Source organism: Prionailurus bengalensis, chromosome B4 (assembly GCF_016509475.1).
Source record: "Prionailurus bengalensis isolate Pbe53 chromosome B4, Fcat_Pben_1.1_paternal_pri, whole genome shotgun sequence".
Lineage (NCBI taxonomy): Eukaryota > Metazoa > Chordata > Mammalia > Carnivora > Felidae > Prionailurus > Prionailurus bengalensis.
This window is the reverse complement of record NC_057358.1, coordinates 141,624,554-141,638,969: the sequence shown is the minus strand read 5'-3', so window position 1 is coordinate 141,638,969 and position 14,416 is coordinate 141,624,554. Positions and strand designations below refer to the sequence as shown.

Sequence of the window (14,416 nt, the reverse complement as noted above, 5' to 3'; positions counted from 1 at the left end):
AGCCAGGCTGGGCAGGAGCTGAGCTCGGCGCCTCCCCTATCCCCATCCCGAGGAAGACACAGCAGACGGCAGGGCTTGAACGTTTAATGAGGCTCGGCCACCGAGGGGCCTAGGCCTTGTGGGAAGCAGTGGTGCGCACGCGCAGCACGCTGGCGCGCAGGGTGGGCCGGTGGTTGCCGGTGGCCCAGCGCATGCCCGAGGCGGCCCCTCCGCGCTCCGGCCACGGCCCGTTGAGGTCAGCTTGGCCGCAGTCGCTGTACCACCAGCCGGCGCCCGAGCGGTCGCGGCTGCAGCTGGTGAAGGGCTGGGCGCCGTCCGTGCAGGGCGAGCAGTGGTCGCGGTCGCGGTCCAGCGTGCTGAAGCCACAGCCCTCTTGGTCATCCGTGCGGCCCAGGCCCCGGAACGCGTCCCCTGCGCAGCGTGGTGGCGTGGGTGGCGGGCCGGCTGCCCCTCCGGCCCGCGCTCCCGTCGTGGAAGCTGCTCTGGCTGCCTCGGCGTCTGAGACCGCAGGGCAGACGCTTGGGGAGCGACAGCCTCGCCCGGAGCGTTGAGGCCGACAGATGTGGGCCGGAAAGCCAGGGTCTCCAGGGACCCAACCTTCCCTACCCACCCTGGCCCCGTGGCAAGACTACCCCTCCCCCCAGCCTGGAGAGTCCAGTGGACAAAGCAGGACACTTGTGCGTGTGGGCGGGGGGCAGGCATGAGGCCCCCTTACCTCCCAAGCACTCACCTGCGTTCCCAGAGTACAGGCCAAGGGTCAATCGGTAAAACAGGTCCTCCCCGTCCACGTGGAAGTTGTCATAGTGGGCCTGAAGCGTGTGGTTGTCCGCATCCAGAAGGTCCACCGTGAGCTCTGAGCGCAGGCCCGGCTGGGAAGTCAGGTCGGAGATGTGCTGCAGCCCCAGCCAGTGGTCACCTGCAGGGGTGGGCACCCAGGCTGAGGCTGCCGCGTGACGGCCACCCCTGGCCTCCTCCTATCGTCTCTGCCCTGTGGGCCCGGTGACCCCCCAAACACCAGCCTCGGGGTGCACGCCCCTGTGCCCACAGGCACACGGCCCTCCTACCCGTCAAGTCTCCGAAGCCCTGTTTGTACTCCTGCCAGCATCTCTCAAAGTCCAGACGCCTCCGCCTGCCCCGGTCCCGGCTCTGAATCACCGTCCAGCCACCGTCCTCCCGCATGTCGCACAGAGCCTGGGGAAGGACTGCACGTGGCAGGCAGTGCCTGGCTGGACCCACGTAGGCTGCCCCTGTCCTATCTGTGCCCCCCCCCCCCAACGCTTTCTGTTTGAAAACCGAAACTTTTCCTGCTTGTCCGTGTCATGTAAACTCTCCTCGTAACGAATCCACATTCTCAGAAGCAGGGCGAGGATCCACGTAGCGCCCCAGGCCTCGGGAGGGCCGCCCGCTTTCACGTCCGTTTGCACCTGCTTTGTGGCTTTGTTTTTTTTCACCTGACGTTGGATCCTGGAATCTCTCCTTGTTCGTACCTTTACGGGTGCAAGCTTGGGTTTCTCCCAACCTTTCCTGACTATAAAACAATGTCTGTGGGGCGCCGGGGTGGCTCAGTTAAGTGTCTGACTCTTGATCTTGGCTCAGGTCATGATCTCACAGTTCGAGAGTTCAAGCCCCGGATCGGGCTCTGTGCTGACAATGCAGACCCTGCTCCGGATTCTCTCCCTCCCCTGCTCCTCCCCACTCATGCGCATATACTCTCAATCTCTCTTTCTCTCTCTCAAGATAAGCACTAAAAAATAAAATAAAATAAAATACCCCCCCCCCCCCCCCCCCGCAAAGTCCATGAACATCTCCGTGCCCAGCTGTGTCTGAGGACAGACTCCACCCGGTCCGGCCGGTCCTTCCCTGTTACTTGAACAAGTAACTTCTCTTGTTTTTGCCCAAGCAAGTCATACGGAGTATCTCCTGGACCCTCACCCCGCTGAGGGCTGCTCACCTGGAAGGGGGCGCTGGCTCCCTCTGGCTGGATGGTGTACACACCGCTGGGGGCTCTGGGCTTCTCCACCCAGATCTGAGAGCAGTCCCTCCCTGTGGGAGATGTGGCCAGGAAGGCTCAGGCCTGGGAGGGGGCCGTGGTCCCCCAGTGACCAGAACCGGAGTCCTCCTCCTGCAGAGGCCCTGGGACAATCTGGCAGATGGGCAGCCAGTCTCCCGAGTTTGGGCCACGCCTGCCTCAGGCCTCTTCTCTGGGAGCGGCTGTTCCTTGGGCTCTGCAAATTGGCCCGGCCGCAACCCTCAGCCAGACCCTCAATTCTTCCCGTGGCCCCCAGACAGAACCTCTCCCCTTCACCTGCTGCCCTGGGAAGGTCCCTCACGGTTCCCCCACCTTCCTCCCCCTGGCCTGGCAGTGGCGGGAGGGCTGCCCTGAGCCCAGCGGGCCCCTCCTAACACAGGAACACAGTGGGGCCTGGTCCTTGTCTGCCCTCCTCCCAGGCCGTCTGGGGCAGGGACCCAGCCCGGTCCTCATGGGGAGTGAGGCCTGCCAGGGCAGGGCCCGTGGGTGACAGGCCAGAGGCTGCCCAGACCTGACGCCCCCCCCCCCCCCACCCCATCCCGACCTTGGGGTTCCAGCAGCACCGCCTGGACCTGTGGAGAGAGAGGACATTGGTCGGGGGCGGTCTTGGTAGCCCGGCGAGACCCACCGGCCCGATGACCACTCTTACCGGCTGTCGATGCCGCACCATGGAGCCGGCCTGGGGCACAGAGAGGCAGAGGATAGCAGCAAGACCCAGTACGGAGCGGGCAGCCATGCTTCCGGAGGGTGCAGCCCTGGTGGGGGAGAGCCCAGCCCGCAGCCCTACCAGCCTCCCTTCACGCCCACGGACGGCCCACACCACCCTGGGTGCTCACTGTGGTCCTTCCGGGCAGATCTGAGCCACTGGTCCCGGCACCTTTTGTTCGGGTGCTGGGCTCGCCCCGCCTCCCCCCACCCCCCCACCCCCGCCCCCGTGCCAGGGTTGGGGGAGGTTTGCGGGCGGGAAGCCTAAGGGTGTGGACCAGGGAGGTGAGGGGCAGGGACTACTGCCTGTCCCTGAGCACACTTCCCCTTGGCTGGTGTCCTCGCTGGGCCGGGGTCCGCACTTGGGACAGGCAGGTGCGGGGGCCCCAGGGCCTAGACCCAGTGCTGAGAGGCAGGTGTTGGCGGCAGGAAGTTCTCCAGACCGCTAGGCCCAGGCCGGTCACCCCTGCTGCCACCCGTCACCTCCTCCCTGCCGCTTGTGCTCACTTCTACACACTTCACGAAACAGGAGCTTTTCCAAAATTAGACTTTATTTCCATTTCTCAGGAATGAGTACACGTATGACAGAAAACACGGTGCGGCCCCGTTCACGGCCGTGGGTTTCACCTGGTTTTGTCAGACATCGAGTCAACACAGACACAATCAAGCGTGGCCCCGGGGCCCGGGTGGGCTGCACAGAGGCCGTGTCACAGACACGTGACCCGCGGAGCGTGGCCGCAGGGAGGTGCCCGGGGTGGGAGCCCCGCGTGGGCTCGGCCCAACCTCGGGTCTCCGTCTGTCCCGCCCCACAGCGGACACGCGCCCGCTGTCCACTGAGGTTGGGGCCGAGGAAGGCTCCCGTCCGAGGGCTGCAGCCCCAGAAGCCCCCAGCCAGAGGCGGGCCCGGCACCCCCCTGCGGAGGCTGACCTTTCTCCCACGGGCTCACCCTCTCGGGATCGAGGTCCCCCCACGCACACGTTCTCTTTGTCCCAACCAGGTTTAAGGCTAGTATTTTCTGACGTTTGCTTCAGTTTTTCTCTTAAGTTAAAATTACCTGAGTAAAAAAACTTCAGACATTTTTAAAAACCAAAAACCACACACCGTCTGCAGGCAGAGCTGGTGTGCGCCCGCCGCGACCGAGCGTGGCCAAGCTGCCCAGGCGGGAGGGACGCTCCCAGGAGCCACGACAGAGCTGCGTGGGGTGACCTGGCCCTTCCCAAACATGCCGGCCAGGAACCCGGTGGCCCAGAACCCACTGGGACTCGCTCCCGGGCCAGGGCTCCTGCTGCCAGCGCGTGAGAAGGCACAGTGAGGTAGGGGATGGCTGGCCACGCCCACCACGCCCCTTCACCTGGGGGCCGGGGATGGGGGTGGGGCGGTGTGCACCTTTGGCCCCTCCCCCACCAGCGCGTCCTGATGCCCACGAACCCCAAGAGCGGTCCCTGCAGGGCCAGGGATGAGGGTGGGGAGGGGGCTGCTGGGAAGCCTGAGCTCAGAGCAGTTAAATATTTCTTTATTTGGGCGGGTTGGGGGAGGAGAGGCGTGGCCGGGCCTGGACCCCCACAGGGGGTGGCACCCAGCCGCTCCTCGTTGGGGGGGGCCAGCCCCAGCGCCCCTCAGCGGTGACACGGGAGCCGCCACGCGTTGGTCCTTCCTATTTGCGCGGCCGGGCCGCGGACGCCCTCTGCAGACAGTACTGAGCGACAGGCAGTGACAGGACCAGGCTGGTGGCGCGGCGCCCCATCCAGTAAAGGCCGTAGCCCAGCAGGCCCAAGAAGGCGGCCTTCACGGCCAGCCGGGACACTCTGCCGGAGATGGACGGCGGGGGGACGCTGGGGAAGGGAGGGCGGGCTGGGCCTGGCTGGGGGGCGCACGCTGCCCCCCAGCCCCCAGCCCAGCCTGGCCGCGACCCCGCCGGGCTCCGTGCTCAGGGACTACAGGGCGCACGTGGGCGGCACTCACGTCATGATCTCCTGGATGTTGAGGTCGGTGGTCCAGTTCTTCTCGATGCCCGGCACGTGGCCCATGCCCACGACGCCCACCACCACCGAGGGGACACACTTCCTGGGCTCGGCTGTGGGGAAAGGGAAGCATCAGCCCCCGCCCGGCGGGCACGGCGCCTGGGGAGCCCCCGCCCGGGGCCGGCCGTCGCCGTCGCCGTCACCGTCAGAGGAGCGGGGCAGCTCCAGGCGCCGGGCGGCCTGCCGCAGCATGTAGGTCAGGTAAACGTCGCGCTCCGAGACGATGGTGCGGTGCAGGTCGGGGAACGCGCCGACCATCTCGGCCATCATCTGCTCCAGCAGGTCCTTTTGCTTGCAGCGCTCCACGTCGTCCTTGCTGGGGGCAGAGGGCACGCTGCCAGCCTCGCGGGCACGGGGCGGCCGGCGGGAGGCCGGTGCTGTTGACCCAGGGCAGGGACCTCGGTGCCCTCTTTGTTCGGGATCACGGCGGAAGGAAGGAGCGGGAGGGCCCTGTTTTGAGGAGGCTCAGCCCGAGAACAAGGGGGAACGTGCCACGCGGCGGGGGCTGGGCCCCGCTTCCTGGGTGGGGCTGCCTGCCGGAGGCCGAGGGGCCCTACCTGATGGGTCTGACAGGAAGCACAGGCCCCAGGCCAGCTTGACTTTCTGCCAGAAGGACAGTGCGGCGATGGCCCTCTTGAAGGTGACGGGGATGGGCCGGTCGCCCAGGTGGAACTTGCAGAAAGGCACCTTGCTGGCCTGGGGCAGGGGCTGGGTGTCGGTTGGGGAAGCCTGAGCCCCGGGGCGGCTCCCGTGCCCCGAGCCCCCGTCCCGGCCGGACCCCGGCCCACCTCCTTGAAGGCCGCCCTGAACTCGCCGCCGGGGGCCATGCCCAGCTGCTCGGTGATGTGGGCCGACACCTTCAGCAGCAGCATCTGCATGAGTCCAGACATGACCCCGTTCTGCAGGGGAGGGGACCGAGGGTCAACGGCCGCGTGGGCACAGAGCACAGGCCTAGCCTACGTCGTGGGGCCGAGCAAGGGCCTTGGGCAGGCGGCCGCAGCCACGGCGGATGCTGAGGCCCCACTTCCCTCCAGCCACCCCCGCCCGTGTCCCCGAGGGGCACACGTCGGCGTGACGGAGCGGCACTTGGAGCCGGCAGGCAGGCTGGAGCGCGCTCCGCGGCCACCCCCTCCCCCCCCCCCCCCCCCCCCGGTGCCCCAGGACCCGCTCGGCGAACCCCGGGGTCCCCGTCCGGCCCTCGCCTCGGGGCCGAAGCACCACCCGCCTGTCCTCCCTCGTGCGAAACCCCGTAAAGGGGAGCCCCTCTCCTGCCTCCGGCCAGGGTGGGCGGGGCACCGCGCTGCTGACCGGAAGGCCGCCCGGCGCCGCACCTGCCTCACGGCCTGCTGCAGCTTCTCCAGGCTGATCTCCTTGGCCTCCTGGAGCAGCGTGCTCTCGTCCATCTTGAGCATGGACACGCGGTACTGGCACAGCTCCACCACCACCACGTCAGGCTGCACCTCCCGGATGGTCTGCAACGGACATGCCGGCTGAGCCCCGGGGCCCTGCTCCCGGCCCGGCCCCGGCCCCGCAGGCGGAGGCCGCCCTGGAACCGACCGGGAGGCCCGGCCCCAGGGGCTACCTCGGCTGCTGTGGCCACAACTCGTTCCTGGAAGCAACCGAGAAGCTACAAAAAGTTCGCCGATCGCTAAACAGAAAAGTGCCCAGGCTGCGAGGCTTCCCCAGCATCAGAAACCTCCCCTCTGAGGGGCGCTGGCGTCGCGGAGGAGGAAGTGGGGGCTCACGGGAAGGGGCCGCTCGGCCCAAGGCCAGCCCAGTGTGGCGGGCCTCACCTTCACGACGTCCCTCTTGCTGTCATCGCTGAAGTGGGCTGTGCCCACCACGTACACCCTGCTCCCGTCCTCGGCCACCAGCTCGGTCACGGTGCGCGGCAGGCTGGGCCGTTCCCGCCGCCTCCTCAGCTTCATCTCCAGGAGCAGGGACAGAGCGTCGGCGTCGGCTGCAAGGACAGCAGGCCAGCTGGGGTGCCGTGCGCACCGGGGCCCACCTTCCTGAGCAGCTCTCTCCACGGGGCTCCCCCGGCCTCGATGGGCCGCCACCCACACTCAGCACTGCTCACTACAGCGCACGCGACCGGCACGGTGCCGTCGGAGCAGACCTTCCCCGTGAAAAGGGGCCTGGGCCTTGGCGAGGTCTGCAGTCTCCACGATGAGAATCACCCAGGCATCGAGGGAGCCAGGACGGGGATGGCCGTGACCATGCAGGGCCGAGGTCCCCAGGGCAGCTCTGAAGCACTTAGCCTCCCACCCAACAACCTGGGGCTGGCTGGGAACCCCATTCACCACAAACTCAGCCCAAGCCCCGCCTGGCCAGGAGCTGCCCCCCCCCACTGGCCCCCCAGCACTGAATGGTGTCAGGGAGCACGCACACAGGTTCTGGGGTTCTCCGGAAAGCACCCTGGGCACCACCTCGGAAGACCCCACTGGGACAACGGGCTCCGTGTCAGCCTGCAGAGGGAACAGGAGTGTCTGAGTCAGGGCACCACCCTCCCTGGGGGCTGCGGGACACTTGGCACCCACCTGTCCCCAGCGGGCCCATCAAGAACTCAGGGGCTGCTGCTCCATGAACTCCGTGTGCTCCCCGGGATGAAATCTCTGTGATCATTTCCTTGGATACGGCCCACCCCCAGGGCTCCCTGCCCCCGGGTCCCCCTGGCTGACCCAGAACCCAGCCCCCGCCCTCCAAAAGCCACATAATGCTCTTCTATGCATAGAAGCAGCCACGGTGACCCCAGGCGACCACGCTGAGGGGGAACCCACACTCTGCTGAGCAGCTGGCCAGACCCCGAGCCCGAGGTCGTTCAGGAAGCAGCCGCCCCCCTATCCCCCGCCCAGCATCCAGCCCAGGCTCTGACCTCCTGAGGTGACCGCTCCTCCTCCCCCTCCATGGCTGGGAGGCAGCTCCTGGCACTGATGAGGGATACCTGAGGAAATACAGGAAGCACGTTTTCACCTGCGCACGGGGCTCAGGGCACCACGGGGCTCAGTCTGATCTGAAAGATCCGTGGGTGGCATTACTGCCTCTGCCCTTCCAGATTGACACCTGTCAGTCACCAGCTACGGACGGCCGGGGTCCAGGGTCCCTGTGGCCGGCACAGCAGGTGTGAGAGTCTGGCTGTGAGCGGCATACAAACCCTGCACCACGGGGCTAAGAACAGAGCTGGAGAGGCCTGGCTTTGCCCCCGCCAGTGAACTGGGGGTCCTCTGCCGAGCAGACCTGTCACCCCCATCTCCCGTTTACCCCACAGAGAGCAAGGCATTGGAGCTCAGGGACCAGCCCTGAGGGGCAGTCAGGCAGACCGGGACGTTCCCTTTACGGCTCTGGAACAAAACACACTGCGCCAAACTCCCACAGGTGAGAAAACCCAGCAGAAGACATGAGTCTGAGTATCAAGCAGGTGCTGAATGCCTTCAGGGGAGTCATCCAGGCATCTCTGGAACTCAGACTCAGCGCGACGGCCGCTGCCCCGTCGGGAGCCACAGTGTGAGCGTCAGCATCTCGGAAGCGGGAAGGAGCAAGGCTCTCCAGCCGCCCCCCTCAGAAGGAGCCAGGAGCTTGGGGGGGGGGGGACAGTCATGTGGGCACAGCAGGCGCACTTCCTGGAAAGGGCTTTGTCACCAGGACAAAGGACAGCGTACCATCCGGACCTCCGGGGCCAAGGGGAGTGAGGGGCCCGAGGCCTGTACCGGGACGTGTGGTTCTGGTTGCCAGGCGCGAGACAGCAGCATCGCCAACGCGGTCTTCACCCGGGCTTCCCCGAGACGCCGCGGAAACTCAAGCCAGGGTCTGCTGCTGCCTCCGGGGCCACCTCTGAGCGCAGCTCAAAACGACCAGGCCCCCCGAGGAGTCTGACCAGGGACCTCGTGCAGACTGCGGGATTAGGGAACCACCCCGACCTGTCTGAAGTTGGGCCGCGGTACCGTGGCTGGGTTCTCAAGCCCACCCAGCCCATGAGTGTTACATGTGCCTCTGGGCAGTGCTGGGGGCACGGGGTGCGGCTGCCCCAGGGCGCCACGGACCCTCGCCTCACCCGTTTTCCTGGGGCTGCACACTTCTCCCAAACTTTCACAAGAAGGAAGGGCAAATGATAAGGCCAGTGCGACGCCGGGCCAGGTTCCTGTCCCTCAGGCCTGTGGTCACGCAGCAGCAGGGAGCAGACAGGGTTCACCCAGGCCATGACCACCCGTGGCTCACCGCGCACCCCCGTGCAGGCAGCCCGGGGCAGGGCAGGGCTCCCTCCCAGTTTAACCAACACTCTCACATGCCCCGGGGCTGACCGAGGGTGGGAGGGGGCGGCCCCTCTAGAGGATGGCCCAGTTTCTAAAAGAGGAACTGGCTTAGGGCTAGAGGACACAGTTGGGCCCCGGCCTCTCCGGGCCAGCAGAAAGGGGTGGCTGCGGAGGGGAGGAGGGCCTGGCCTCCTAAGCACCCCTCCCCCAGTACCTCCTGTCCAGGATCCCCAAAGCCCCTTCTTCCTGCTTCACAGAAGGAAAGCACTCCACCATGCAAGGTGCCAACTGAAATGCAAACAGGAAGCGGAGCCTGGAGCTGGAGGGGTGGGGCTGAGCGGTCACTGGAGCTCCTGCCACCCCGCCCCCCCAACCCCCAGGCCCCAGAGCCGGCCCAGCAGGGCAGCCGGGACGATGGCCCTTTGTCAGGCTCCATGCAAAAAAGCAAACAGTTCTCCCAAGCAGCACACCGCTGCCAAGGTACTAGAAAAACTTTTTAAGAAAACATCCTGTGCCCTGGCAGGAAGGCTCCTGTAAGAACACGCAAGCGGGAGGTCACCACGGAGGTCACTGTGGTGCCTCAGCCCTCCCCACCACGGTGTGGTGGCTACAGGTCTAGGGTGCAGGTCCAGGGCGCATCCTCCCTCCCTCCCCCTCCCTCCGGCCAGACGACCCTCTGTGCCCACAGGGGACAGGCAGGCCCCACTCTGTGCGGGCCAGGGGCACCTTTCTGGGGAGGCCCTTCCAGGTCCTGCATCCTACAGGCCGGGGGTGGCAGACAAGCCTTGAGTCGGCAATGGCTCGGCCCCCCGCTGTGGCGCAGCACCCCGGTCCCCTCCTGCGGCTGCTCCCCAGAGGTGGGCGCCTGGCCTAGTCAGGCCGGAAGACCACCGAGGCTCCTTCAACACCAAGAGTCTGAGATTCTGAGAAGCCTCCTTGTCTGAGGCTGTTGCCTCCACACACCTTCCCATACCCTGGTTTCCCTCCGCTGCGGGGGCGGGGTCCCCTGGCAATACCCTCGTAGGATGTCATTTCAATGGCTTAACCGCCCCCCACCCCCATATGCGGTTTCAAATATTTACAGCTGAGGCCTGAGCCTCTCCCAGCTGCCAGGAGGGCAGCAAAGTGCCTCCCGCCTCCCGCAGACCTCTGGGCTCAGCCTCCACTCCCTGCACCCGCAGGTAGCTGCTGTGGGGCGTCCACGTGCCCCCTGGTTTCCCGCCACACGCTATCCGGATCTACAGGTCCCAACAGCTCCCTCCACCACCGCATGCTGCGGGGACCAGGAGACCCCTGGCTGACACCCTCCAGGGGAGATACCCGTGCCCCCTCCTGAATCCACGCTCCAGCACGTGGCCCTGCTACCTGGCCGGGCCACAGCCACCGATGCTGGGAGCCTGTGACCCTGGCACGAAGCAGGAAGAGCCTCCTCATCCCCCTCCAACCGGCTGTCGCTGCCAAGCAGGACTGTCCATGGAGACGACCTGTGGCCAGATGCCAGCGACCAGGCTGCAGGGGATGGCACGCTGGGCCAGACCTCAGACCGGCCAAGGCCAGTGACGTGGTGCGGCGAGGCCCCGGGCAGGACCCTTCAGCCCGCGAGGACTCAGCTCCCGCCTCTAGGATCGAGGTGCTCAGAGCAGTCACCCAGCCGTCCCATCTGTCTGCACACACTAGGCCCTCTCCTGGCTGCGAGACAGGTACCACACTCAGTCTTCACTTCAGCCCGTGACCTCCAGACCTCTGTGCACTTACTCCTGTCGGGGCAGGAAAAGGGCCAGCAATCTGGTTCAGAAGACACTGAAACGTGAGTTTTCCCCAACTGTCTCCTTCTCTGGAAAGGGCCACACCACTATTTGGCTCTAGAAATTATAGTCCTGCACACACAGGACAGCAGCACAATCACCCGCACACTTCCGGGAAGTCGGATTCCAAAGCAGCGGGAATCCCCAACAGCTTTGGGACCCATCTTGTCCAGGACTCCAGCGAAGGGCCTGCTGAAAGGACAGGAAAGCCCCGCCTCCGTCAGGGTCCCACCCGCGCTGTGAGCCCTGAGACACAAATCAGAGTAGCGGGTTAAGCGGTTCTGCCATTGGACGAAGTGTCGGAAACTGTCCTGCCGGGTGTGCATTTCAGGATGGAAGCTGAGAACGTCGGACAGGTCAGTGTGAGTGACACAGGTTCCTGCCTGCCCGGCCCAGGCAGCCGACCTTCTCCTGGGTCCCACCTCTATGCACTGAATTGTGTCCCCCGGAGTTCAGTACTGAAGCCCTAATCCCCATGATGACAGTGTTTGCAGGTGGGGCTTCTGGGAGGTGACTAAGGTTACACGAAGTCATGAGGGTGGGGCCCCATGATGGTACTAGGGCTCTTATGAGAAGAGACACCAGGCCGCTGGCCATGTGAGCACACAGGGAGAGGAAAGCCGTCTGCAAGCCAGGACGACAAAGCCCTCAGCAGCAACCAGGTTGGCCGGCACCTTGATCTTAGACTCCCAGCCTCCAGAGCTGTGAGAAAACAGTCTGCTATTTAAGCCTCGTCTCTGCGGTTCTGTTATGGCTGCAGAGCAGACTGAGACACCATCACCACCCCCTCCATGCTCTAAAAACTGAGAAGCCATAAACTGCCCCCCGGATCCCAGCCCGCTTCTCAGTGTGGCCAGGGCTGACTGGCACCAAACGGAGTTCCCAGAAAAGCCCGCCTCTCCGAACCAACCCACTGGGCTTGCTCAGGAAGCCAAAAGTCCCAGACCGGACAGACCAGCGGGCTGCAGACACAAATGACCAAGTGGGAGACAGCGGGACGTGGCCAAAGCCCTGAACTTCCCAACACCCCCACTTCTTAAGCCTGGGCCCCCCTGGCAATGGACACCCCCGGGTCTGGCAGCACCTGTTTTATGGAAGTGTGGCAAAGTCTGGGATTGGGGTAGAGGCCACAGGCCAACTTGCATTTGGGCTGGAGGCCTGAATGGCTCCTTGTCCACCACCCCTGGCTGGCCCTGCTGGAGCCTGCACCCCGCCCAACCTTGGGCCCCCGCCCTGATCACCACTGCAGGGCGCTGTGTAGGGAACACCACCAGCCTGCAAGACTGCCCAGTGGTCCTAGGGTCAAGGCTCCCTTCCAGTCACACTGCAAGGGGGCGAGCAGGAGAGCAACGGGGACAAGAGACCTAGGGAGAGGGGAGCCTGCCCAAGAAAGCAGTGAGCCTGGCGGCCTGCCCATCTTCCTCTCCAGGGAACCCCAAAGCCAGTAAGTAGGCTTCCACCTGGAAACCACCCATTCTCCTAACGAGGCTGTCCTGATCTCCAAAGGTGGCAAGGACTTCCGAGCAGACTTCCTGGCTGTTTTTGAGATGCCGAAGCCAAGGCAGCCTTGCCTGTGCTGGGACAGTTTTACGGAGACTCTCCTACGCGGTACTTCGTGGCACATAAGTTACAGCTCAGTAAAGCCGCTTCACGGAAACAGAGCGCAGACTGCTGCAGGCCTGCGGAGTTCGGCCGCGCCGTCCACCCCGCCATATGGCAGCCCCGCTCGCTCAGCCTGACGGGCAGAGGCCACCGGCACTCGGGAAGAGCCCAGGGTCTCCACCCGCAGAGGTGCGGCCCCCGCTTCTCGCCCGCGGCCCCCGCGCCGGGGGCCCCACCCGAGCCCGCAAGCCTGCTCCGCCCGCCCCCTGTCCCCGCGAGCCCCGGCCGCCTGCCCGGCCCCGCGCGCACTCCTCACGGGCCAGGGCTGACCCTTCCGACCCCAGGCCCCACGCTGGGGGCTGACTGGGCCGGGCCCAGAGCGAGGGGGGGGCCCCCGCCCCCGGCCCGTCAGCCGGGACCCTCGCCGCGCAGCGTACCGAGGCGGGGCGGCGCTCCTCAGCCGGCCTCCATGCGGCTCGTCGCCCCACCGGACGGGGCGGACCGGGGCCGGGACCGGGGGCGGGGCGGCCGGACGGCCCGGGGACGGGGGCGGGCGGCGCTCGGCATGCCGGGAAGCGCAGTTCCACGCGCCGCCCGTCCGCTCCGTCGGCGCGCCCGGTTCGCGCCGGTGGACTACACTTCCCAGGGGTCCGCGCGCAGCCACCCGCGGACTACACTTCCCAGGGGGCTGCGCGCGAGCGCCGGCGGACTACACTTCCCAGGGGGGCGCGCGCGAGAAGCCCCGCCCCACCCTGCCCCGCCCCCGGCGCCTCCGGTTCCAGGAGGAAGGAGGTAACGGTGGAGACATGAGTTCGAGTCCCCGGGCTTGTGTCCGAGCACTCTTAAATTCTCTGACTGCAGCTCCCAGTCTGGAAAAGGGATGATGTTTCCACGGGTAATGTCCACGGAGAGGCTTGCAGCCCCTGGTGAGATGCGAGGAGCAGAAAACTCTGGTTGTGGAGCACGCCCGCGTGACTCATCCTGGGTTGGGGGGGTGCCGAGACTCCCGCCCGCGGGCGACCGGGCCATCCCTCGACTTAGTGGGTTGGGTCCCCTGGGAGGGTGGGACCGACCAGGCTGAGACCTGGACCCCAAACCCCGGAGGTCTGTACGGGGAGGGGGAGGGTGTCAGGACAGGCGGACCCTGGTGCGTCTGGAGCTCCCGTCCCACTGCCAGCGGAGGGGCTCCAACCGCCAAGTCTCCGGCCCCTCGTCGTCCCCATGTGGCCAAGTGGGCTGTGGGGCGTGGGAGGGGGACTCTCAATGCCCACGACCACCCGCAGTGGGGCGTCCTGAGCCGGCCCTCCCTCTTCTCCGCATGCGGAGCGCTCCCGACCCCTGACCCCCATTGCTGGGCGCTGGAGCGGCGGCGAGCGGGGGGCTGTGGGGGCCCCGGGGGCTGCTGCCCCCCATCCTGTCCCCCCCCCCAGCCAGCTCCACTGAGCTTGTGCCCACATCCTAGACATCCTAGACCTGACTCAGGGGCCCTCACATTCTGGCCCTGCCCTGGGGCCAGGACTCCAGTCTCCACAGAAAGCTGGTGAATAGCAGGGAGGGAAGCCCTTTAGAAAAGGAAGAGGGAGACATGTCTGCACTTCGGGGCCCTGGGACAGGCCGTTCTCTGGGGCCACTGGCTGGAGTGGGGGCCTCAGTAGTGCCTGCCTGGAGCAGGCTGCCCCGCCCCCAGCCTGGACCCGCTTGGGAGTGAGGGGATAGTCCAGTCCAGACCGGCACCGGGATTCCCCTCAGGTTCCAGGAAGAGAGGCGGTGGCCGCAGTCCCAGGCTTCTGAGCGGCTCTGGCACTGGTGGCTTGTAGGGGTCACAGGCTCTCCCGTTCTTTGGCGGGGGTTTCTCCTGGGGTCCAGCTGATGTGGGAGGCAATCCCCCGGCCACTCCTGCTGTGCGGCTGGGGCGCTGGCCGGCAGGCTGGGCTGTTTGCCGGCTGAGCTCTGTATACGAGAGACTGCATGTGGGGCCTCCGGGCTGACACTTCTCTCCTGCA

At 66.2% G+C, this 14,416-nt stretch overlaps 2 protein-coding genes across 4 annotated transcripts; both read right to left on the bottom strand.

Annotated features, from left to right (window-relative positions):
• Positions 1–68: 68 nt before the first annotated feature.
• LOC122472985 (angiopoietin-related protein 5-like) lies at positions 69–3,309 on the bottom strand. The gene is made up of 7 exons (XM_043563049.1): positions 3,218–3,309; positions 2,679–3,139; positions 2,574–2,601; positions 1,952–2,043; positions 1,065–1,191; positions 731–916; positions 69–411 (listed from the first exon to the last, which is right to left on the bottom strand). The coding sequence occupies exons 2-7, from the start codon at positions 2,763–2,765 to the stop codon at positions 110–112; spliced, it is 822 nt and encodes a 273-aa protein (XP_043418984.1). The 5' UTR covers positions 2,766–3,139; positions 3,218–3,309; the 3' UTR covers positions 69–109.
• Positions 3,268–12,633, bottom strand: TRABD (TraB domain containing). 3 transcript variants are annotated; one of them, XM_043563048.1, is made up of 10 exons: positions 8,464–8,921; positions 7,632–7,700; positions 7,146–7,224; positions 6,550–6,716; positions 6,088–6,228; positions 5,545–5,655; positions 5,309–5,452; positions 4,900–5,068; positions 4,698–4,809; positions 3,268–4,567 (listed from the first exon to the last, which is right to left on the bottom strand). In XM_043563048.1, exons 1-10 carry the CDS (start codon positions 8,503–8,505, stop codon positions 4,390–4,392), a joined length of 1,212 nt encoding a protein of 403 aa, XP_043418983.1. In that variant the 5' UTR covers positions 8,506–8,921; the 3' UTR covers positions 3,268–4,389. The 3 variants fall into 3 exon arrangements, with proteins under 3 accessions (XP_043418983.1, XP_043418982.1, XP_043418981.1); XM_043563047.1 differs by lacking the exons at positions 3,268–4,567; positions 4,698–4,809 and adding an exon at positions 9,221–12,626 and having other exon boundaries at positions 4,914–5,072; positions 5,314–5,452; positions 8,808–8,945; XM_043563046.1 differs by lacking the exons at positions 3,268–4,567; positions 4,698–4,809; positions 4,900–5,068 and adding an exon at positions 9,221–12,633 and having other exon boundaries at positions 5,115–5,452; positions 8,808–8,945.
• Between the last annotated feature and the right edge of the window lie 1,783 nt (positions 12,634–14,416).